Source organism: Schistocerca americana, chromosome 11, assembly GCF_021461395.2.
Source record: "Schistocerca americana isolate TAMUIC-IGC-003095 chromosome 11, iqSchAmer2.1, whole genome shotgun sequence".
NCBI lineage: Eukaryota > Metazoa > Arthropoda > Insecta > Orthoptera > Acrididae > Schistocerca > Schistocerca americana.
In genome coordinates, this window is record NC_060129.1 from 44,238,006 (window position 1) to 44,263,847 (window position 25,842).

Sequence of the window (25,842 nt, forward strand, 5' to 3'; positions counted from 1 at the left end):
CTTCTGTAATGAGTAATTCTCAATAAGTTGACACGTGTGTGTGTGACTTTGTGAAACTTCCTGGCAGATTAAAACTGTGTGCCGGACGGTGACTCTAACTCAGGACCTTTGCCTTTCCCGGGCAAGTGCTCTACCAACTGAGTTACCCAAGCACGACTCACGCCCCGTCCTCACAGCTTCAATACCGCCAGTACCTCGTCTCCTACCTTCCAAACTTTACAGAAGCTCTCCTGCAAACCTTGCAGAACTAGCACTCTTAAAAGAAACGATATTGTGGAGACACGGCTTAGTCACAGCCTGGGGGACGTTTCCAGAATGAGATTTTCACTCTGCAGTGGAGTGTGCACTGATATGAAACTTCCTGGCAGATCAAAACTTTTTATTTTTGCCAGCCTCTTTTTCTCTGAGTCTGCTGCGACTCCAAAGCATAAGCGAGCAATCCACAGCAAGTGGAGACACACAATCACTGTCACACCTTTCCGATGTATGGAACTAGCAGCTTTCACACCTCATACCTCAAGTACATTTTCACTTACCACAAACGTTCCATCAGGAAACAAACCTGTCAGCCTAAGAAGATGAAGTTATTCTGAATAATTCCATGTAAGTCCACACACATGCACAATTGGAAAAGGTGAAGGTCATTTTGCGTCAGTCAGCTTTATGATGCATTCGAGAGTGTGTAAGTGACAAGCAATTGTAATGAACATCATACATGTCACCAGTTGCAACGTTCATTCTGACATTTACTTCCTCCAAGCATAAGTTAATCCTTCTGCAACTCTACCACTTTCTAGCTCCCTCCATTTTACATAAGGACTACCGCTTTTAGCGTACTATTTGTTTACAATATGACACGAATGAAAGCTAGTGGCTATAAGAGAGATTGCTTTCGTAAAAAGAAACGTTATCAATTGTGGATGCATCTTTTAGTGGCACAAAACCAGTCGCAACTTTTAATAAAAAGTTTCTACAGCCAGTACGGACTGTTTCTTTCAGAGTGGGGAAGCTCGGCTGTGGATGCCCACAATTTAAAAACAACACACTCATTGCTATAGCGTTGTCCACAGATGTGGCACTGTTCTTCAATGAGGGCATAAATTAACCTCTGACTAGCTACTTAAAATAAAGGAATGCTTCTAGCTCCTAAATCTACATATGTACGCCACATGCCACCATCTGAGTGCACGGTTGAGGGTACCTCGTACCACTATTAAGTTATTTCCTTTCCTGTTACTCACAAATAGAGCAAGAGAAAAATGACTATCTATATACTGCTGTACAAGCCCTAATTTCTCGTATCTTCGTAGTTCTTACGCAAAATGTACATCAGCAGCTGCAGAATCTCTCTGCCGTCACCCAAAAATGCCAATTCTTTGAACGGTCTCAACAGCGCTTTGCAAAAAGGATGTCATCTTCCCTCCACACGTTTCGAGTTCACAAAGTATCTCCGAAATACCTGTGTGTTGACCAGACATACCAGTAACAAATCTAACAGCATGTGTCTTAATTGTTTCAATGTCTTCCATTAACACTACCAATAACAAAACATTTTTCATAACATATAATACCAAGGGGAAAGGGGGGGGGGGGCGGAGTACTTTGTGCCCACCACCAAAAAACTAAAAAAAATTATTAAATCTGTTTAGCTTCTAGATAATGATGTATATGTAGGGTACAAAACCCGAAAATATCTTTTAGCGCAATCTTAGCAACACCAACGCATTTTCTGTGATGTTTACATTGAGCGGAGGGGTACTTTATGAGCACTACAAATAATTTGAAAAAATACAAATTTCGTTAAGTATCACTGATTTTCATGCACGGCATACTTTTTAAAGTTATACAGATGTGCAAGAAGGTACATGAATCTGAAATTATGAATATACAAATTTGATGCAAAAAATCAGTTCGCTGATAAAGACAATTTTTTTTGTCAAGTTCTACTAAAAATTAAAAACAGTTACAAAATGATTTTACAATATAAAGTACCAAAATAGATCAAAATATTTAGAGAAAGTGGAAACAAGATCTTCCCCCTCCCCCCCAACACTCTACCTGGTGCTGTGAGGGTTAATCCGATCTGTTGGGGGGAGGGGGGAAGATTCCAAACACTAGAGTAATAGTCAGGAATGGGTCACACTAATGTTCTACACACAGTCTCCTTTACAGCTGAGCTACACTTCCCTAAAATTCTCCCAATAAACCAAGGATGACCATTCACCTTCCCTGCTACCATCTTTAAGTGCTTGTTTCATTTGGTATAGCTTTTCAACATTACATCCAGATATTTAATTGATGCGACACCGTCAAGCAGCACTCTACTAACACTATTCGAAACTTACAGGGCTTACATTTTTCCCACATTTGAGCAAGCTGCCTTTCATCACACCAACAAGGAAGTTTCATGGATCCTCCTACAGTGACTCGACGACAACCCTTTACCGTGCAGTACAGGCTCACCAGCGGACAGCTGCAGACATTTGCTCTCCCTGTCTGACGGATCGTTTATGTACAGGGTGCTTCACAGTTCACGTTACACATTTGTAGAGGTTGTAGAGAGCACTTCGTAGATGAATTTTTAAGTAGGAACCCGAGTCTGGAAATGTCATCCAATGACTAAACACAGACCATCAAAGTCATAGGTGCTGGCACCTGTAAATTTATGAGGTTACAATCGTCCAAGGATGATGGAGACAGATAAATGTATCAATCTGAGGTAAAGGCTCCTGGTTCAGAACTGAAAGAGTCAAAAGTTACATCACTCTGATAGCTTCGACAGTGGAATACGTGTACTGGTACTGTTGTCACTAAGAATACTGGGCGGTAGTATGGAGCAAAACAAGAAAAAATGTGCAGTAAACTTGGGCTCCAAAATGCATAACTTAGGTGCTGTGAGCACTTACCCAATACAAGGATGAGCTTCACACTAGCAAAGATTAACAAGTGCTCATAGTTCCTCAGGTATGAATTTTAGAGTCAATTTTTACTAGAATTTTTCTTTTCTTGGTCATACTAGCACCTCTGAAAGTTGCCTGCCCTACAGTCTTAGAAACAACAGTACCGGTACATGTGTTTCGCTGTGGAGGTATCAGAACAGTTTTTGCTTGTAACTTTTGACTCATTCGTTTCTGGCAGAGGGACCCTTATCTCAAATTTATACATTTATCGTTCTCCATCACCCTTTAAAGTTTGTGTGGTTCGTCGGTTGGATTAAAAGAGGGGGAAAGGGACCAAATTACGAGGTCACCAGACCATTGCTTCGAATAAAACAATGCCACAAGCGTGAGAATAAAATGAACGAGACTGACGACTCAAAACGGAATGAAAGGAAAAAATCACAAGAATGATGAAGGGCAACACGTAAATGGACAAAAAGGGACAAGACAACCACAGAAACGCAAGAAACAGAATGAAGAGATTAAAACAACAAAGCAGATTACGATGGCTGACTGACCGTGAGAATAGAAAAGAAAAACCAGCCACTCTGTAACATATTAAAACCTCCACCCTAAAAGCACTGGGGTGGAGGACACAGAAGGACAAAGAACAGGCACTAAAACTTAGATCAAATAATAAAACCCACCCTCACAAATAAAATGTAAAACTAAATCAGTCACTGAGGTGTCGGCAGATAAAATTAGTGGCAACAAGACCGGTAACCCAAGATTTCGTCGCTGGGCAGTCAAAGTGGAACAGTGCACCAGAGTACGGGCCACTGTCAACCGGGCACCGCTCCGACACTGAGGCAGGTCTGCACGGCGCAAAAGGTAATCGTGGGTCGCCCGAGCGTGGCGAGTGCGAAGTGGTAGAGGACAACTGATTCCCTGTGAGAGGCCTGCACGGAAGACTTCCACACATTCACAGTCTCCTTAATGACACGAAGTTTACTGTGTGTACTCTTGTGTCATTCCATCTCCCAAAGCTGAGAATCCCTACGGTGTAAGTCAGAACACAGGTCAGGTTCAGAGATGCCCATTTCCAGAAGCGGTTTCCGCTTAGCCCGTTTGGCCAGCCTGTCGGCAAGTTCGTCGCCTGGGATGCCGACGCGTCCCGGGCTTCACACAAACACCACCGAATGACGGGACCAGTCCAGGGTGTAGATGGACTCCCGGATAGGTGCCACTACAGGACGGCGGGGGTAGTACTGGTTGATAACTTGTAGGCTGCTCGAGGAGTCAGTACACAGAAGAAACGATTCCCCGGGGCACGAACGGATATACTGAAGTGCACGAGAGACGGCCACCAGCTCTGCGGTGAATACACTGCAGCCATCGGGCAAGGAATGCTGTTCAAAATGGCCTCTGTGGATGTAAGCGAAGCCGACACGACCTTCAGGCATCGAGCTGTTGGTGAAAACCCCTTCAGTGCCCCAGAACACGCCAAGAATCGAGAGGAACTGACACCGGAGAGCGGCAGGAGTAACCGAGTCCTTAGGGTCGTGCGAGATGTCCAGATGAATCTGCGACATAGGTGTACACTGTGGAGGTATACGGACGGACCTGGATGGGAGGTGGTAAAGGGTAGGACTCCAGTTCAGACAGAAGGGATCGTACGCAAATCGCAACCATTAGCCCTGACCGGGGCCGCTGATGTGTGGGTGGAGCGAGGAGACAGTAATTCGGATGCTCAGGAGAACTACGACGAATGTGTGCACTGTAGCTGGCGAGCAGTTGTGCACGTCGGATCTGCAATGGAGGGACTCTGGCCTCCACCAGGACACTGGTCACTGGACATCCTAAAAGCTCCCGTCACTAGAAGAACACCACAGTGGTGCACTGGGTCGAGTAAACGTATGCTGAGGGTGCCGCTGAACCGTAAACCAGACTCCCACAGTCAAGGCGGGATCGGACAAGGGCTCTGTAGCGCTGCAGCAGAGTAGAGCGATCTGCACCCCAGTTGGTGTTGCTCAGGCAGCGGAAGGCATTGAGGTGCCGCCAGCACTTCCACTCGAGCTGACGAAGGAGAGGTAGGCAAGTCAATCGGGCGTCGGAAACCAGTCCTAAGAAACAATAGGTCTCCACTACAGTGAGTGGATTGTCACGAAGGTAAAGTTCTGGTTCCGAATGAACGGTACGACGCCAACAGAAGTGCACGACACACAACTTAGTGGTCGAAAACTGGAAGTCGTGGGCGAGAGCCCACGACTGCGCCTCGTGGATGGGTCCCTGTAGCACCAGTGCTGGTGGAGCAGTACGAAATGCAGAAGTCATCTGCATAAAGAGAGGGTGAGACGGATGGCTCTACAGCTGCTGCTAGACCATTAATGGCCACTAAAAATAGTGATACACTCAATACAACAGAGCCCTGCAGGACCCCATTCTCCTGGATATAGCGGGGGGAGGGGGGGGGGGGGAGGGGGGACGGACGGACTGGGACTGTGGGGGGCATCAACTTGGACACGGAAAGCACGGAGCGACAGGAAATTCTGGATGAAAATCGGGAGCGGGACTCGGGGACCACACCTGTATAATGTGGCAAGGGTACGATGTCGCCAGGTGGTGTCATACGCTTTGCGTAGATCAAAAAGGAAGGCAACAAAGTGTCGGTGCCTGAAAAAGCTGTTCGGATGGCAGACTCGAGGGACACGAGATTATCAGTGGTAGAGCGCCCCTGGCGGAAGCCGCCCTGACACGGAGCCAGTAGGCCACGTGACTCCAGGATCCGACCCAACCGCTGACACACCATACATTCCAGCAGCTCACAAAGAACATTGGTGAGCCCGACGGGCTGAAAGCTATCCACATCAAGCGGATTTTTGCCAGGTTTGAGAACCATAACGACGGTGCCCTCCCGCCACTGTGACAGAAAGACAACATCGCACCGGATCCGGTTGAAGATGACGAGGAGCCGTCGCTTGTAGTCAGACGAGAGATGTTTAATCATCTGACTGTGGATCCGACCCGGCCCAGAAGCTGTGTCAGGGCAATGTGAAACTGCACTGAGGAGCTCTCACTCCGTAAATGGGGCGTTACAGGGTTCACTGTGGCGTGTAGTGAACGAGAGGACTTTCCCTTCCGTGAGCCGTTTGAGGGTGCGAAAGGGTGAGGGGTAGTTCGATGCAGAGGCTCGACCACAGTGCTCGGCAAAGTGCTAGGCAATGGTATTTGTGTCTGTACATAGCACGCAATTTATGGTAACGTCAGGGACACCTATTGGGGTCTGGTACCTAAAAATAAGTCTGATCTTTGTCCAGACTTGGGAAGGTGACGTATGGCACCTAATGGTCAACACGTACCTCTCCCAACACTCCTGGAGTACACGGGCACAGAGCCGCTTAAAGACTATCAGATGCTCTAGGGTAGGGTGTCGATGCAGAGCTCGCGGATGCCCTGTCACTTCCGGCGAGACCACCGAGGGACCGCAGGCACCATAAAGAGCGAGGGATCTCGCAATTGTGGTAGTCACCTACTCAACCACTACATAGATGTTACCGTGTGGGGGAGATTCGACAGTGACATCAGAGGTCAAAGTTTCCCAGTACACCTTGTTTAAAGCCCATCTGGACAGGCGTCCGTGTGCCTGATTCTGGGGGCAGTGACAGGAAGATGGGGAAGTGGTCACTACCACACAGATCGTCATGTGCTCTCCAGTGGATAGATGGGTGAAGGCCTGGGCTGCAAATTGATAAGTCAATGGCCAAGTAACTACCTCGAGTCACACTGAAATGTTTGGCGCCCCAGTATTTAAGAGGCAGAGGTCGAACTGAGAGAGTAGTTTACACATCTCTGCCTCGGCCAGTAAGCACAGTGCCACCCCACAAGGGGTTATGGGCGTTAAAATCTGCCAGAAGTAGGAAAGGTTTAGGGACTTGATCAATCAGTGCAACCAGGGACTAGGTTTCCTGGAGGACAATGCAGAAAGCAGCTGTAAAGCTTAACAGTTGCCGTAGCTCAGCCAGGTGGTGGAAAAAACCACTGCAATTCCACTGGAAGATAACGTCATCGTGATACTGGGAAGACATCGAACATTCGACGAGGCAGTTTACGCCTCAGGGTCACCTGCTGCCACCGACTTTTTGCCCGAGCAGTCTATATCCATCGTGTCTGAGGGTCCGGCGAGATTCGGGTCCTCGGCGGACGCCAGAATCTCCACCCCATCCTGAGATGCACAGCTCGCAGGTAGCAGTGGTGTGGGTGCCACTCCAAGTTCCTCGTTCTTGGGCGTCTTCTTTTTCAATTTCTCGCACTGTCCCTTGGGTTTCTCTGGCTGGGATGACTTCACCGAATCAGTCTCCGGGACTGAGGACGAGCGTGAAGCCCTACGACCAATTGCTTTTGGGCTCTTCAGCCACTGGCGGGCGTCATCTTGCCCACTGGAAGCGACCTGGGAAGGGAGTGACCCGAGGGACTCCTTCCTAGCAAGAGAAGCCAAAGACGACTTACGCTTCTCTGGCTTAGAAGTGGGGACGGACATCTGCGATGGTTGTGGGGGGTGTTGCTCCCCAAGTAGGTGGTGCGGGAGCAACAGGGAGGGAAGTGCCCTCCACCATCAAGAGGGCAGTTGTAGTCTCCCATTTCTGAGAGGTGACAGGAATTCAAAGAACTGATGGGGCGACAACTGTTCTCGTAGCGGCGGCATATGAGGAGGTCGGCATATAGGTGCTCAAATTTCCTCTTAGCCTCAGTGTAGGTCAGTCGGTCCAGGGTCTTTTATTACACGATTTTCCTCTCTTTCTGTAAAATCCTGCAGTCTGGCGAGCAAGGTGAATGGTGCTCTCCTCAGTTGACACAGATGGGAGGCGGGGCAGATGGAGTATCGGGGTGGGACGGATGTCCACAATCTCGACGGGTGGGGCTGGAAGTACAGCAGGAAGACATACGGCTGAACTTTCAGCACTTAAAGCACCACATCAGGGGAGGGATATAAGGCTTGACGTCACAGCGGTAGACCGTCACCTTGACCTACTCGGGCAATGTGTCACCCTCGAAGGCCAAGATGAAGGCACCAGTGGGAACCTGGTTATCCCTCGGACCCCGATGGACGCGCCGGATAAAATGAACACCTCGACGCTCTAAATTGGCGCGCAGCTCGTCGTCAGACTGCAAAAGAAAGTCCCTGTGGAATATAATACCCTGGACCATATTTAAGCTCTTATGAGGTGTGATGGAAACAGAAACATCCTCCAACTTGCCACAAGTGAGTAATGCTCATGACTGGGCAGAAGATGCTGTATTTTATCAAAACTGACCCAGAGTACATTTTGGACAAGCCCTCCACTTCCCCAAACCTGTCCTCCAAATGCTCCACAAAAAACTGAGGCTTCACGGACATGAAAGATTCCCCATCAACTCTCGTACATACGAGGTACCGGGGTGAATAAGCTTCACTGTCATCCTTAGCCTGGCATACCTCCCATGGTGCGGCCAGGGAGGGGAATGACTTGGGGTCATATTTCTTAGCACCGAAGTTAGACTTTGCCGGCTTAGAGACTGCTGGCGGCGGACCACCAGCAAGGCATGACGTACTACGCTTCACGGCATATCATCCGCCCCGATGCCACTACTCCGACCAGGGGCCCTCCCAATGGGTGCCACCCAGCAGCAGGAAAGGCCACCTAACAGATCGCCATTGCCGGGAGTCCCGATGTCCCAGGGTGACGGGGCCGGCCGAAGTGGCCGTGCGGTTAAAGGCGCTGCAGTCTGGAACCGCAAGACCGCTACGGTCGCAGGTTCGAATCCTGCCTCGGGCATAGATGTTTGTGATGTCCTTAGGTTAGTTAGGTTTAACTAGTTCTAAGTTCTAGGGGACTAATGACCTCAGCAGTTGAGTCCCATAGTGCTCAGAGCCATTTGAACCAGGGTGACGGGCATCTACTCCTCGGCATACGTGGGGAGTCAATGGTGCAGGCATCAGCAGAGCGATCCCTCTGCTGTCGGGGGGCTACAACCGACAGGGTACATGGCAGCCTCACCACAAAGGACTGGCTACCGTGCTGAATATCAGGTACAAAGAAGTCCACGGTCGTCGTCGGCACAGAAAGTGATACTGCACAGCGCACGGTGGAAAATGCACCCGGGAAGGTGTCTTCGCCCGAGAGATGGAGAACGGGCGGGACTGCAATGCGACGACGAGAAATTGGGCTAAAGATCTCGATGCACGGTGGACACAATGCACCAGGTAAGGTGCCCTTCCCCAATTGGCTCGCTCTTCGAGAAAATTTTGAAAAATGGAGGTCAAATCCTACAGAGGACCATCACATAAAAGCCGAAACCTGTGAGACTCCTTTTAGTCACCTCTTATCACAGGCAGGAATACCTCGGGTCTATTCTAACCCCCTAGACCTGCAGGGGAGTTGAAAATTTATATCATCATCACAGAATCAACCTGTACATACATACATTTATAGGCACCTGTGCCTATAACTTTGAAGCCCTCTAGTGTCACTGGACGACATTTCTGGACACGGGTTCCTATGTAAAAATTGATTAACTAAGACCCCCTACACATTCTAGAAGTTTGTAACATGAATTGGAATTATGAAACACCCTGTATATACAGAGATTACAACTGGTCACGCCACATTTTTTCCCGGGCACTCCTGATGATACCCTCATCTCTGATGAACACTCACCAATGAGGTCAAGGTATGGGTTATATTACTTAAGACATCTTGACCCACTCTCATATCTGGGAACCCAATCCCTATGTTCAGACCTTCGTGTGTAGTCTGCACTGTAGCACCACATCTAAGACTACACGGAAATCTAGGAATATACAATCTGCCTATTGCCCTTCATCTGCAGTTCACAGGATATCATGTGAGAAAAGTACACACTTAGTTTTGCACAAGTGACGCTTGCTAAATCTGTGTCGATTTGTCGACAGAAGCTGTTCTGTCTCGAGAAAATATATTACATTCAAACTCAGAATACATTCGAGAATTCTGCAGCAAACTGATGTTAGCGATATTGGCCTGTGATTTGCAGGTCCGTTCTATCACCCTTCTTATAAACAGGAGTCACCTGCACTTTTTCCCAGTCACTTGAAACTTTGCATCGGGCGAGATTTTTTCGATAAATGTAAGCTGAGTAAGAGTCCAATGTCCCAGAGTATTCACTGTAGAACTGAATTAGCAATTGATTCGGACTCGGTGACATTTGTTTACAATTCTTTCAGTCGCTTCTCGACACCAGGGATCCCTATTACCGCGTCCTCCATAAGGGAGTCCGTGGTGTCAACAGTACGTTCGTGTGATCCTCATGCGCGAATGGTTTCTTAAATGCCAAGTTTAAAACCTCAGTTTACCTTTTGTTGTGTTCTACTACCACAGTAGACTCGTGTGGCAGTTGTGTGGAAGAAATAGCAGACTTTACAGGTCACAATATGTCAGTCAGGTATCTGTTGTGCCCGTCAGCGTATAAGCGGCGAGTGACTGATACGGTCGGTGCTCTCCCGTATCCCACCTGCTGCGAGGTTCATTCTGTCATTCACATCCTACAAACTGGAGTCAATGTGGTTGAGATTTGTTGTCAATTGTGTCATTTGTAAAGTGACGGGGTAACGAGTGACGGTGTCGTGAAAAAGTTGCACATACGTGGGCAATGAAAGTGGTCCGAAAAGGCACCCATGTCACTGACAAACTCGTGCAACTGACATAACTGCGTGTACAAGAATTGAACTTTGAAATTAAGTAATAGTCCAAATATAGCATGCACGCCCATTCTTTCAATAAGCCCCAAACACGTAAGCAGACAATGTAAAACTGCAAAATAGTGGTTGCAGTGTTTTATGATCACAAAGGAATATTGACAAGAGATTTCTTGACAGTAAAGCGTGATGATACTGTAACATCACAAGTTAACTGTGGGATTTTTATGAAACTTTAAATGCAAAAAATAAACAAATAAAAGAAGAAAAAGAAGTGTAGGATGATTACTGAAGGGATTGCTGTCCTTCACGACTACGAGCGACCCCGTACTGCGAAACAAATGAAGAAAAATGTAGGCTTATTGGCTGGGAGACTGAACGTCCTCCATATATTGCAGATTTGGCACCAAGTGACTTTCATCTGTTGCCCAAGATGAGGCCTTGATGGCTACTCAGCACTTCATGACAGATAATATGCTCAAGGATGCTGTCAACAAGTGGCTGAGGCACAACGCATTACTTTTTTTGATGAAGAAGCTGGTGTCAGAGTATGACAAATGTTTGAATCTGGATGGCAACTAATGGAGAAGAAAGGCCAACATCCCAGTATAGCAAACAATCCTGCCGGAGGAACATCCACAACTGAGCACTGTAGTAGAGGTTGAAAATACCATTTCAGTTGTATTCCTATTGTAAGGACTTCAAGATCCAGACAGTTTCTATTTTGCATAGCTGTAAAATGTCCACTTTTAAAAGAAGTTTGTACATTTTTAATTTTTTAGCCTACAACTACAGCATATTATTGTGTGTCAAGAAAATACAATATGCCTGTCATTCACAATGTAAAATTTGTCTCCCATCTTATCTTACATATTGCCCATATGAAGGAATAGAAATCCAGTACTGTACAGCTACACTATTGATGAAAAACAGCTGGAGACAGCATCGGTCATAAAATATCTAGGCGTAACCAGTGCTTTTTTTTCTAAAAAAAGTTTGACGGTACTCCGACATTGGATATAATGCAGCAAAAATTACTTATAACTGAAGCATGGTATACCACACATCTGCTTTTAGCCATGATATAATCAACATTTCGAATCGAAAAAAAAAAAAGTGGAGTCGGACTGTTCAGTTGACTTTCAGCTCAAAGGAAGCAGGCAATACCCAGAAACACCCAAACATACAAGGGAATGCGGTATCGAACACTTCAGTTTATATCACCTCAAATGAAGCATGTGATTCCCACCAACCCCTGAACAATAAAAGAAAATGGTATCGTACACTTCAATTGACCTATAATACACCTCAAATGAAACAGGTGAGTCCAATCGATCCTCCGACATACGAAGCAATGCAAGGAAATATTACCGAAGACATATTTTAACCTATAAAACACCACTAAAAGACACAATACAACAAAAACCATTCACACCTATCATCAACAACAATAGAAACTACACTACAAAAATCTTTTGTAACCTTGTTTGGCTCCCGAAATGCCACAGATGATGGGTGGTATCCTGTGCCTGATCCAACTTTTAATACAGCTGAAAATTTATTTAACTATAAAACTACAGTGTAACTTACATTAATAGCATGTCAATGACATCGCTTTTCCCACCAAAAACTGCACTGGTATCGTTCGTATCGCAATTAACAACAAGAAAAAATGAAATAAAAAATTTACGCCCGCGAAATAAATCTTTGGCACTCTTCCAAGTTCTCAACATCGTAAAAAAATTACTTTGTTGATGAAAACGTTTAGGGGTACGCATCCCCCAGTGTTCCCCCAGAAAAACAGCACTGGGCGTAACTACCCAGAGTGACCTTAAGTGGAATGAGCGTATAAAGCAGATAGTGGCAAAAGCAGATGCCAGACTCACATTCGTTGGAAGAATCTTGAGGAAATGTAACTCATCCACGAAAGAAGTGACTTACAAGGCAGTTGTTCGCCCAATTCTTGAGTATCGTTCATCTACCTGAGATCTGTATCAGGTAGGACTGATAGAGAAGATCCAACGAAGAGCGACGCATTTCATCATCGGATCGTTTAGCTGGCGAGAGAGCGTAATGGAGATGCTAAACAAACTGCACTGGCAGACGTTACAAGAGAGGTGTTGTGCATCGCAGAGAGATTTACTATTGAAATTTCGGGACAGCACTTTTCAGGAGGAGTCGGACAATATGTCACTTCCCCCTCGCATATTGACCACAAGGAGAAAAATCAAGATATTAGAGCAAATACAGTGGCTTACCGACAATCATTCTTCCCATGCACTATTTGCGAGTGGAAGAGTGCTGGACAATGGTACCAAAAGTATCCTCCGCCACACACCACTAGGTGGCTTACGGAGTATGATGTAGATATAGACATAAGCCACGTTGAGTTGCTGGCTTTTAGTTAGCAGCTTTTTGAACTGCTCCTACCTTTAATGTGTCCCTTCATTACAAAATTGTTTAGGGTTTCGTGGCCACTTGTTGACAAACTGCTGATTGGCTTCTGTCTCGGGTTCTTCAGCTGAAATTTGTCTGATGATTTTACTGACGTTTCGCCAGCACAAGTGGCTGGCATTGTCAAAGCTTCACCCTCCATTGCCAGTGGTGAACTGGAGCTGAGCCGAGACAGAAGTGAATAGGCAGGTTGTCCCTTTATTGCTACTCCTGCTAGCTATTGAATGGTACAGGAGTTCCTGGCAGAGTGGATTTTAAGGTACAGCTACCTTCCATTTTGCTTGGTAGCAAGATGATTTTTAATAGGAGTGGCACAGATGTACATTCTTTCAACTCATGACTATTGCACGTTATTCCACATTGCCATATGCTTTCCCACTAAATTAAAAATTTGCTTGCCGCTCACGGAAAGTGGAAAGAAGTTTCACTGTATTCTACGGTTTATACGTAAGCTTTAAGTTGCCAGTTTCCAGTTAGGGGTTGTAGTACAGCAGTTCTGTTCTGCCTGTGTTCAGTCTGTTTCTTCATCACTCAATGATTCTCAATGCTTTTCATGCAACATTTTGTAGTGTTTTTCTTCCTTCTGCACGTAAATCACTAATTCAAGTTGTGAACAGCCAGGCTATGTGGTACCGCATTGTTCAACAGATGGCAGCAATTTTAACTATCTGGTTTACTTCCTCTTTTGTGCTATCTACCATGCTCTGCACTCACTGGTGGTACACCGTGTCACATACTCTCCATCACAGCATTCGGAGTCAGAGCACAAAATTATCACACCTGATGGTTGGCATGTAATGGCCCTAAATCGGTTGTGGTTTAAGTACTGGACAACAAACCCTTACAACTGAAGCAGTATTTTCAACCTCTCCTATCCAAGTACAGATCGTACATTACATTTTTACCTACTTTTTAACAATACCAGAGAAGGAAAGTTGCTACTCCCCATATAGCGGAGATGCTGAGTCGTGATAAAAAGATTCACACACTCATAGCTTTCAGCCATTAAGGCCTTTGTCAGCAGTACACACACACACACACACACACACACACACACACACACACACACACAAAAAAACATGCACATGTGCGCGTGCTTGTTAATTCCATCCCGGATTTTCCATCATTTGATTTTTAGCTACTTTTTATTTTTATAGCCAGTTGGAAGTTAATCTATGAATAGCCCTCAGAGGGAAAAAAAAAAGAACAGGTGGATAAACAGAAATTTAGAATCAGGTAGTTGAGATGGGAGAAGGAGAAGACCTGTGATGCTCTTTTGCCAACATGGCAGCCATTCTGGAAGCTATCTTTGGTACTGTTCTTAACTTTTAAACTGAAACGGGATCATGCAACATACCATAAAGGTAGAGAAGTACACAATAAAAATGATGGCATCTGTCATTTGAACACAGCTTTACCCATTTTCCAATTATATCACTTTTGTACAGGAGATGCAAATGCTGGTGATGACACAAAGGATAATGGCATGGGTTCAATGTGCTGTCCAGCATGTAGCAAGGTGGTGTTATCCGCTTCACTCATTCCTCAGAGTTTAAGCAAGACATGAACCAGAAGGCAAGCACAAGAATCAACAATCTGGTCACTAATGTGTGCAAGGTTTTAGAGCACTGCATACATAATTAATGTAATTATTTTCACATCACCATCTAAATCAACACAGACACTGTGCAATCCCCCTATAGCACATGGCAGAATGTATCCTGTACCGTTACTAATCATTTCCTTTCCTGTTCCCCTCGCAAATAGGGAAAAAATGGTTGTTTGTACAGCTCTGTACGAGTCCTAATTTCTCGTATATTGTCATCTTAGTCCTTACACGCAATGTATGTTGACAGCAGTAGAACTGTTTGACAGTTAGCTTCAAATGCCGGTTCTCTAAATTTTCTCAAAAGTGTTCCTCGAAATGAATGCCACCTTCCCTCCAGGATTTCCCATTTGAGTTTCCAAAGCATCTCTGTAACACTTACATTCTGTTCAAACCTACCAGTAACAGCTCTAGTAGCCTACCTCTGAATTGCTTCAATGTCTTCCTTCACTCTGACCTGGTACGGATCCCAAGCAATAGAGCAGTACTCGAGAATAGGTCATACCAGTCTCCTATATACGGTCTCCTTTACAGGTGCACCACTCTTTCTTAAAATTCTCCCAATAAACTGAAGTTGACCACTGGCCTTCCCTACCATTGTCCTCACTCGCTCATTCCATTTCGTATCACTTTGCAACGTTACCCCCAGATATTTAAATGACGGGACTGCATCACACAGGACACTACTAATACTGTATCCGAACATTACGGTTTTGTTTTTCCTACTCATCCACATTCACTTACATTTTTCTACATTTAGAGCTAGCTGCCACTCATCACACCAACTAGATATTTTGTGTAAGTCACCTCGTATCCTCCTACGGTCACTCACCTTCGACACCACAGCGTCGGCAGCTAACAATGAGACGTCACCACAGACAGACACATCTGGACATTTCTTATTTGGAGGTACAGAACCCTTAATACCTTTCAAAGTAGTCCTCTCAGTAATGCTCACACTTCTCTTAGTGCTCCTGCCATTGTCGATAAAACTTCCGTAATGCTTCTTTCGCTCGGGTGATCAGCCAGGATGAGAGATTCTGCACAATGTCTTTTCCTGACTCAAAATGTGTTTCCTTCAGTGGCATTTTCAGATCGTGAAATTGCAAAAGAACACAAAAGGGCAGGTGGACGCGGGAGCAGGTAGTGTGACTAAGCACACAAATGTTGTGTTAAGCCAGTGAAGTACGAGTCGCACGTGCAAAATGGGCAGGCGTGTTATTGAGATGGGGCTGGCAAGTTTCTGCTGCCCACACATCCGATCATTTGCAACACACAGCACCGGGAAGTCAGCAGAGAACATGCCAGTAGGATTCCTCCCTGACAGTTTGGCCTCGTGGTGTATACTCTCGACTTCCCGACCCACTAGTGCCGGAGAGAAAAGCCGACGTTACTTCGATTGCGCTACGGACTCTAAGCACGTTTTTTGTCATCGGGTAGGTCCGGTGCTTCTACTTTGCGTCTCAGTTCCCAGGTCGTACCTATAAACTGTGGTTTCACTGCCCGCGATCACGACACTCGGCAAGTCGAGGTTACTGTTTGCACTGTCCTGCACACGGTGTGCGATTCCCGCAGTGTCACATCCGATCCGCCGTCAGCAGTTTCGGTACAAATTCTGCAGACCCTCGTCTCACAAACAAATTGTCAGTCAAAACGGAAGGCACCGATTTGACGCTTACCCGCCCGACATCTGCACTCGCTTGACGGCACAGTTCTTTCTGCTCACTCGGGGTACGGCCAAACGTGGTTCGCTGTCCACCGGTGTGCAGACGTCTCCGAAGCAGTCGTACCAGTCCTTTGTCCCAGAGTTGCCGAGGGGACCGTCCCCAATAGCCTGTCAAATCTTGCGAACGTTTTCCCTCTCTGCCCATTCTGTACTTATGATTCAAACTTCACTTGCTTAACAAAACATTTCTGTGGCTAGTAACCCTCCCTCCCTCACCAAAGTGGCCCTACGTGAATTTTTACAATTTCCCCGAGCTGAAAGTGCCCCCGAAAGGAATGCGATTGGAGTTGGGAGAAGACACTGTGCAGAATCTGTCACCCTGGCTGATTACTGACCGAAGGACGGATTACTGAAGTTTTTCCAACAATGGCAGGAGCACTGTGCAAATCACGAGCATCGACAAGAGGACTGTTCCGAAGAGGAATAGGGCTCGGTGTCTCCAAACTGACAGATGTCCAGACACGGGCGTCTGTCGGGATGTGTGAAAGTAATTACGTATGCAGTGATCAGATTGTAACTACGTACACACTGACTAGATCGTCAATGCTCGTGCTCGTGTTCTGGTACACGCCTCACTTAAACTCTGAGGAACGGGTGAAGCAGATATCGATCCCTCACGATTTTCCAGATATCACACTGAGCACGTGACGTAACACTCCGTGTCATCACCGGCATTTGCCTCGTCCTGTACAAAAGTGACACAATTTGAGAACGGATAAAGCTGTGGTCAAACGACTGACACCACTGTTTTTATTGTGTAATTTTCTACCTCGGATTCAATGCATTATTGTTGCTCAATTTGTTGCATTTTTTACAACTTGCTGGGATCTGACAATCAACTAGAGTCTCTCTGCCAGCTACAGACACTCTCTGCCGGCACGGAGAAGTTCAGAACTGCACACAAATCTGCCGCACATCTCCACCTAATAAAGTCTCCACGGGAAAGACGGAGGTTCGATACTTTAACACGCCTCACACAGTGCTCACGAACTGGACTTACCGCCGTAGATGGCGAACGACTGGTCGAGGAAGAAGCGCCTCTTGAGCAGGTCCTCCATGCGTGCGCGGTCGAACGTGGCGCCACCCTCGCCGGCCGCAGGCGCGGACAGTGCCAGCTCGCGGTCCTCCAGCACCTTCTTGCGCGCCTTCAGCTCCGCCACCGCCTTCTTCACGTCGAGCTCCGGGGCGCCCGAAGCCTTCAGCTCGCGTACCAGGTCACCCTGAAATGTTTCCGGCAATGCAGAGCTCAAATGTGCGTGCGATGTGTAACACGGCTGTAACCTGTCGAGATGATAAAAATACCTCGTATGAACAGTTTCTAATGACACTTATATAGAGGAGGCAGAAAGTAAATGTACTGTGACCATATTGGGCTTTTTTAATGGTAGTCAACACTGTGTTGTGGAGGGGGATTCTCCTGACCAGAGTGAGCATCACAGTAACACGATACTACACGAACTCACATCGTAATGTCCAGATGCGTGAAAGAAGGCAGTAATAAATCTCTCCACATGCTGTAATCTGTTTCCTACTCCCAGAAAGAATGAAAACCACTTAATTTTTTTCAGACTGTAAACAGTTTACATTGAAGGTATTATGAACAGAGCCAGTGTGCTTAAGTGGTTTAGGGAGTTTGTGGACACATCAAATGTTTGTGACAAAGAGAGTCGAAGACTTCCCAGTTTCACTAATGAGTTTTCACAAATAATTGAGGAAACAGTTCATGAAGACTGCCAAATGACAGGGCAAAATTTCTGCAATGTTTCCACAACTCCTCAGAACTCCCTTAGACGCAATACTCACAGAATCACAGCAATACTGGGAATCTGTGTGCGAGATTGGTCCCGAAATTTCGACGGAGCAGCACGAGAAAAATTGGGTGAACAGCACCACGAGTTTCTCGACTGACTAATTGGAAGAACATTTTCTAAGACTGGATATGAAACATGGGTGGCTCGTTACTTGCTCGAGACAAAAAGATAGTCACCACGTGCCAAAAAATTTTAAACCACAATTTCAGACAAAAAAACATAGCCTCAGTGTTTTGTGGTCAAAAGGCACCATTTCAGTCAAATTTCTGTCTCAGGACGAGACTGTCAATGCACAACAATTTTGTGAGATCCTAAAAATTTCAAGAAGAGCATTCAAAACAAAAGGAGGGGAATGCTGACACGAGGAGTGTGCTCATTGCACGACAACTTAAGTCCTCGCACTGCCTAATGAGGTGTTGTTTGACTCACTTGGTTGGGATGTCTGAAACCCCCCCTCCCCCCCACCCCGCCACATTCCCCTGATTTTGCACCTACACCTACATCTCTTCACCTCCCTGAAGTCACACAAAAGTGGAATTAAATTTTCAGCCAGTGACAAAGTGGAGAAAGATGTTCTGAAGTGGGGGCAGAAGCAGGCAGGAGAGTTCTTCTAGGAGAGTATAAAGAAGGTTGTGTCACGGCTCACCACATGCATTCAACAGGATGGTGGTTATATGGAAAAATAGCTTATAAGTGTATCAACAATACTCTGTGATTTTTTTTCAAATACACTGCTTCTAAAATGTATAAAAATCTAGTACAGTTATTGATCTGAACATGCCTCTTACTTCTATTCACAACTCCAGTATCCACAGAGCCAGGCCTAATAGTAATGTACGAGGGTAGACAAAGGTTTAATTATCACCTCCCTAAAATAAAATTAAGTAAGTAATTTTTTGTTTGTTTGCAATTATAGATATTTTGTCACACACTTCCTGCAGTTTTTGTACACACTGATGTCACTGAGATAGCAAAAAGTCATATGGGTTGGCCTGCATCATCTCCAACATTAGTTACTACTCCTATTTGTTATTTGTTTGTGGATCAATTAAAACAAATGAGCATGATGTCCTAGAGGACGACCTCGTAAACCAGCAACATCAAAGAACAAAGGGCTACAGCTGCATCAGTGGAGGGGTATCCACTGACACAGTATGTCTGGTATCCTAAGGAAGTGCTACCTTCTCCCTCAAACAGTTCACTAATTCGAGATGTTCCTCAGGACTTAATGAACAGTGGAGATGCTAGTTGAAACTTTTGTCAAATCTGTAGTCACATCCATTAGATGAAATCATTCAGATTTTTTTGGGTGTCAAAGCACGGCACGCAATCCTTTTCAAAAACTGAGCAAGCTTGTGGCTGTGTGGCTGAGGAGGGCGACTGTGCACTGTCTGTACGGAGAAGATTGTTTACGACAGCCGCCACTGTGAGGATGTGGGTCAATATTTGAGCAAAATGTAAATCTTGGAAGCACATCTCGGCAGATGGGAAGTAAGGCAGAATGTCGCACCTACATAGCCCAACTTTTATTTTTTCCAGCAAGATGTGTCCTTCAAATGCAATATAAAGGCCCTTCTGTTAAATCTGCTTCCCTTTTGTGCTCTCTGTGTGCACCCTAAAAAATGATGTTCAAAGTTTTCTCTGAGCATTAACACAATGGGCAATCAAAAAGTTTCCGTTCGGATGCCACGCAGTCAAGAATTGGTAAGGCAAACGTGCAAAATCACTGTGGGCACTGAGGCAATCATCCCACCACTGTGCCAGGTTGAAGACACCTGTTTGGTAAAACACCACGTTCTGCTGCACAAAGAAGATGTAACTGCCTGCCGCACGTCCTCCTCCGACAGGAATCGTCGACCATTCGAGGCCTTTTCTAAGGGACCGAAGACGTGAGAGATGTAGGATGAATGCTCGGGTGTCTCCCAAAATGGATGGGGCTGGCCTTCCAGACTGACCAGCATTTGTGTCAATTTGTGACCGGCACGAACTTGGTGCACCATTCCACAATGGAGGTTTTCATCAGACGTGTTGCCCCATAAACATTGTTCGTTCTCTGACAGATGTCTACCAATGTCTGACATTAGGCAGCTGAGAAGAGAATAACATCACATCACTCCCTTTCGGATGCATTTGGTAATAATGTCGTCATACCTCACATATCCACATTTACCACACGCCCGTCGGAAAGACGCGAATGCCACACAAATCCCTCAGCTGCGTGTCAGTGCTTAAATACCCGCATAGGAGTCACACTACACTGCATATACGCTGCAGAAACACCATCAAATGAAAACCTTTAGATCATCCCTAATAGTTTGTGTGTGGGGTAATACTGAGAGTGGTACCCCCTAGTTTGTTACAGCCTCAGAGCAGTCAACACTTCACTTAATAAGGACCCAATTTGTATTTTTACCTGGGCAGCTGCATTGCTGAAATTATCTTCAATATTTTCCACAAGAAACAGTTCTCACTCTGAAGGAACCACCATCTGTCACAGACAAATTAAATACTAGCTAAAACATTTGATTCTTTGTTTCCCAGCTCATATCTCTTCTCAAGATGTGGCGGCGGGTGGGAATGCTGAGGGATTACAAAATTGCGCATTAAATTCTGTTCTCAAAGCCACTAAGAAAGACAGTTATACACAGTCATTATCTGGTGTAAGTTCGATTCTTTTCACTTACAGGTCATTTCCACAAGACTAGTATTTCAATTGAGGGTTCTCCACACTAGTGCCACTCTGACACACTGACGTTTGCCCGGCTCGACAGTCGTCGCTCGGAGCCCTGGTGCCTCTAAAGGACACAAAATAAGCGTCTACTTATTTGCTTTTTCAGGGAGTTAACAAGTGTGGCACCACCAGTGTGAGCCACGTGTCATCACAGCGCTGTGGTCAACACAAGGATACGTGACTGCCTACTGTGTCAGCTTTCTGGCGGGAGTAGTTGTCCGTGTACAGAGGATACACAGACCGCTGCCGTAGGCCGTGAACAGAGTACCATCTGAGATGTGGCTTCCCCGAATGGTCCACACCGTTGTCATAGTTTTGAAGAAACAAAAAGTGAACCAAATCCAAAGCAATGTCTAGATTTTATTTTGCTGAAAAGGTGACACTAATCTGCTACTTTTTAGCAAATTAATGTCACCTTTTCAGCAAATTAAAATCTAGACACTGCTTTGGATTTGATTCACTTTTTTCTTTCTTCAAAACTATATGATACAAGAAAGCAAAGTCAGCAATCCAATTTGGGATCTAAAGAACAGCCAGGGTCAACAGAGGACGAGAAGGGAGAGCTCGAAGGAAAGGGGAGGAAACTGTAACATGAGAAATTAAGAAAAAAATACTGCAACAGATCGTAGCCCGACTGCCACACACATACCTGTGAAAGATTTGTGGGCCCTGTGTAGGAAAGATGATGTCATTCCTCAACCTCCATACTCACCAGATTTGGCTTTGTACAATTTATTTCTCCTCTCCAAGATGAAATGAAGTTGCAGGAATGAAGATTTGATACTATGGAAGTTAAATGAATAGTTTAATATCAAGGGTTCTATACTAACACGTGTAATTAATGTAGATGGCAGGAATTATTCTGAATAATGTTTATTCAAGAAAGGACATCTCAAATAAGCAAGAAGTGGTCCTATAATATTCAATTAAAATACAGACAGAAAATACCCTTATGAAATGCAGTAAAGTTGCAATGAGAGTGTTACAAGAAGGTAGCAAAATCTCCAAACTAAATTAATATCAAAGATACGTGAAAACTAAGTCAATTTTGAGATCACAATACACGAAATATTCATCAGCTCAAAAGAGTTCAGAGTTCAACACGATGATAATTATTCATAAGCTGACACATGCAATACAAACAACAGTAACTCACACATTACCTAACCTCAGTTCCGTCAAAAGCAGAAAAAGTTATAGTCCTACACTGGAGCACATTCAGACTTCTTGAAGTAAAAAATCCCTTGAGAAATTGAAGTATGGTAGAGGCTCAAAATCAACCAACCACTCCATCAAGAACCACATGATACCGCAGATAGTCTGTCTTCTTCCAGAATGAAGACCCAAGTGCCCCTTCGAGATCTAACTGAAAAGTGTCCTGAAAAGTTAAAATCTCATAGCAACTGTTTTCACCGCGCAGGATCTTTCACCTATACGTTTGAATCATGTATTTCACCATAGGCAGATATGCCTCCCAGCACAAATGTAAAATGTGTCCAGAATCACTCTTTTCACTTGCAAAATCCCAATCTCCACTTAACCCCCCCCCCCCCCCCCATAGTGTTCCCCTACTGTCCGCCTTCCACTGGCTGAAGGCCGGCCCCACCAAAAATACATCGTTCTCACACTCTACAGATGTCATTTCACTCATCTTGGCCACTTTCTGGACTAACCTAACACATTACAACACTATTTAAATAAAGAAATGTTATAAACATCCAGCCACACTCAAACCATTCACAATAAATATAAATATGTAAGCAAGCCAGCATTCTCGCACAAGTGTGCTCAAGATAAATGACAACAAATTGTTGTCATTTAGACCTGCTTGTCAGAAGTGTCTTTTGGTTCTCTTTTACTACAAAGGTGGTCTCATCTAACAAATGTGACTGACCACTTCTTAAATGATCATGATTTTGTATTCTCAATTGTAGTTAATACTTAAATAAAGTTACTGGCAAAATAATAACTATTCATTAAATAAGTACACAAGTATGACAAAAAGCGAGGGTCTCATGCTTGTGTTATTGTGGGGAATACAATTTTCTGACAAACATTTGCATAATGAAAAAGATATAAAAGATGCTGTACATCAATAAACAAAATCGGTACAGATATGTAGCTTTCAGGGATGATAGCTACAGTGCAATGCTATCACCCGACATACCGCCTGTGAAGTGATTAAAAGTTGCTAATTCAGAGGTTCATTGTATACATGTTTACTCACTGTCAAATACTAGCGCCTGTAGTTTTAAAGGTATTCAAATACTGTGTTGTCATCTGATGCATCTCATTTATCCCAGATTGCCAATGTATTCTGATTTGCATTGCTATTTGACTACAAGTTATTACAGATTCTAAAGAGCTGTAAGAAGCCACCTTTCAGTTTGTCTGACACTTTGCCATTTTTGGTACACAAATGCCTTACAAGCTACAGTTGTCTAAATTCCCAGATCTGAGATTTCCCTTTTACTGGCGACAATGCTCAACTCTGTACCTGGACACGCCTGTACCAGTTGCCTAGTCGGACCTTCTGCGGTGTGCCCTGGGCCTGCTAGCGTTGAGCTGTACAACAGTTTCATCTTACCTCGTACCAATACTGGGTGGTCGATTAGCTTGCTTACACAGGTGTAACAGCACACTAAGAAAAGCTTTTCGAGTGTGGTGCTACAGAAGAATGCCAACGATTAGAAGGGTACATGGAATAAGAAATGAGGAGACACTGAATCGAGGCACAGTTAATAGAAATATGTGTCACAACTTGAGCAAATTTGTTGATAGAATGCATCCTGAGCCATCAAGGGATGGTCAGTTTGCTAACGGAAAGAAGTGTGGGGCAACAAACGTGGCAAGGAACCTGTGCATTAATACAGTAAGCAGCTTCAAACAGTTGCAGAGTGCAGTAGTTATGCACACACGGTAGGCCTAATGATCCGTGGGAGAATGTTACAGTGATGCTGAAGAAATTGAATTGGCAGACTCTTATACCCAATTTACGTCTATCTCGACAAAGCCTACTAACAAAGTTTCAAAAACCGGTTTTAAATGATAACTCTAGGAATATACTTCAACCACCCACATATTGCTCACACAGGGATCACGAGGAAAAGATTATTATAATTACAGCACAAACGGAGGCATTCAAACAATCATTCTTCCGACACTCCGTACATGAATGGAATGGGAAGAAATCCTAACAGCTGGGATAACATGATGTACCCTCTGCCATACTCTTCACAGTGGCTTGTAGAGTATGGATGCAGATGTAGAAACAAGTCAGACAAAAACTTTATAACTGTGACTGTCTTACAAAGATACCTCTATCCGTCCACATAAGCCTCAGAAGGCCCAACAGTACTGACCAACCGCCATGTCATCCTCAGCTAACAGGCTTCACTGGAAGCGGATATGTAGGGGCACGAGGTTAGCACACCATTCTAATGGCAGCTGTCAGCTTTTGTGCTTGGAGCTACTACTTCTCAACCAAGTAATTCCTTAATTGGCATCACAAGAGCTGAGTGCACCGTGCACTCCGCTTGCCAACAGTGCTCGGCAGACCCAGATGGTCACCCAGTCGAGGCCGACAGTGCTTAACTGTGATTATTTGACGGGAATTGGTGTTACTACTGCAGCAAGGCTGTTGGCTCACAAAGATATTAGAAAATGAAACTCAAGTACGGGTAGTGCCTGCTTCATAAATATATTTAAGCACGGTGACAAAAAGCAAACGCACAAAGCTGAAATCATATGAATAACAAAGAAACTACTACTTCATGTTATATCTTTAAGACTGAATGACAGCACTCTGTGCTTCAAAGGTTCAGTGGCCAGTTAGATACGGAGCCGGCATCCTCGCAGCAAAAATGTTAATAGGCCTATATATTACTATTATGCGACATATGATAAATATTTCAAACTGAATGTGTCAATTACACGTGGATCTATACCCTAGCCCAGTGACTATAACACTACAGTTGTGCAGCACCATTTTCGCTACTTTCATTCAAATGTGGGATACCTTTAACATATTATTGTGGTAGCATTTAGACAATGTGAATGCTATTAATATGGATGAAATCAACGAAATGCAGGGACAAGACAACAGCAAATTAATTGCCATGACATCATAACGGAAAACATTTCGATGCTTCCCGGTTAACAACAGGGAAAGAAAGTTTTTTGCTTAACTCGTCTTCCATCACATCACTGTTTACAAAGTAGTATTGTCTGCAACTTTTCGAAATGTACATCGTGAGGGCAAAAATCATATGACCTATTTTGTTCTTGTTTCATTGTTACATACAGGCGGACTGAGTTCGATAACATCGTTGTTAAGATATGTAGTCGCGGTTCTTTATCCCATGTCAATCACTCAGCTTGTTCTATAGGCATCGTCATGGACATTAGGAGCTCAAGTTTTTTGCTGCATATACCACATAATATAGTCAACTGCATATCCACACAAAGGCCAGCTTACCTGTTCTTTAACGGATGCACGTAAAGGTGCAAGAACTTCTTCGACTTTCGGATCTGCCATTGTATTTAAAGGAAAGGTAATCTTCAGTTTTCTATTCCTTTTTCGGCTTCCCCAGATGTGTTCGTCTTCTTTCCTTACGGCGGTACACAAAGACAGGTACCTGCTCCCGTATATAATACCAGGACTTGTGTTTTTCTGTACTACATGCACACTAACTTTGAACAAAATATTGACAATGTGTTTCATCAGACAGTCTCCGCCTACCGTATCCACACGCACACATGTGCAATACCAATGCTTCTGCTACCGAAGATATTGACGTGTATACGTTAGGTGAAAGTTGCAGCTGTACGCGTGTCGGAACTTCCTGGAAGTAGTCATACTGTTGTGTACCCTATTTCAGATGGCATAATATTACCGTGTTTGTTTGATTAAATAAACAGAACC

At 44.8% G+C, this 25,842-nt stretch overlaps 1 protein-coding gene across 1 annotated transcript in view; it reads right to left on the minus strand.

Moving 5' to 3' along the window:
- LOC124554144 (glycine--tRNA ligase) overlaps positions 1 to 25,744 on the minus strand; it is a 157,560-nt gene extending 131,816 nt beyond the window's left edge. Inside the window, exons 1-2 of the mRNA XM_047128209.1 lie at positions 25,396 to 25,744; positions 17,377 to 17,596 (exon numbers count right to left, since the gene is read on the minus strand). Coding sequence (XP_046984165.1) covers positions 17,377 to 17,596; positions 25,396 to 25,641 — 466 coding nt within the window. The 5' untranslated portion in view covers positions 25,642 to 25,744. The remainder of the gene's footprint in view (positions 1 to 17,376; positions 17,597 to 25,395) is intronic.
- Between the last annotated feature and the right edge of the window lie 98 nt (positions 25,745 to 25,842).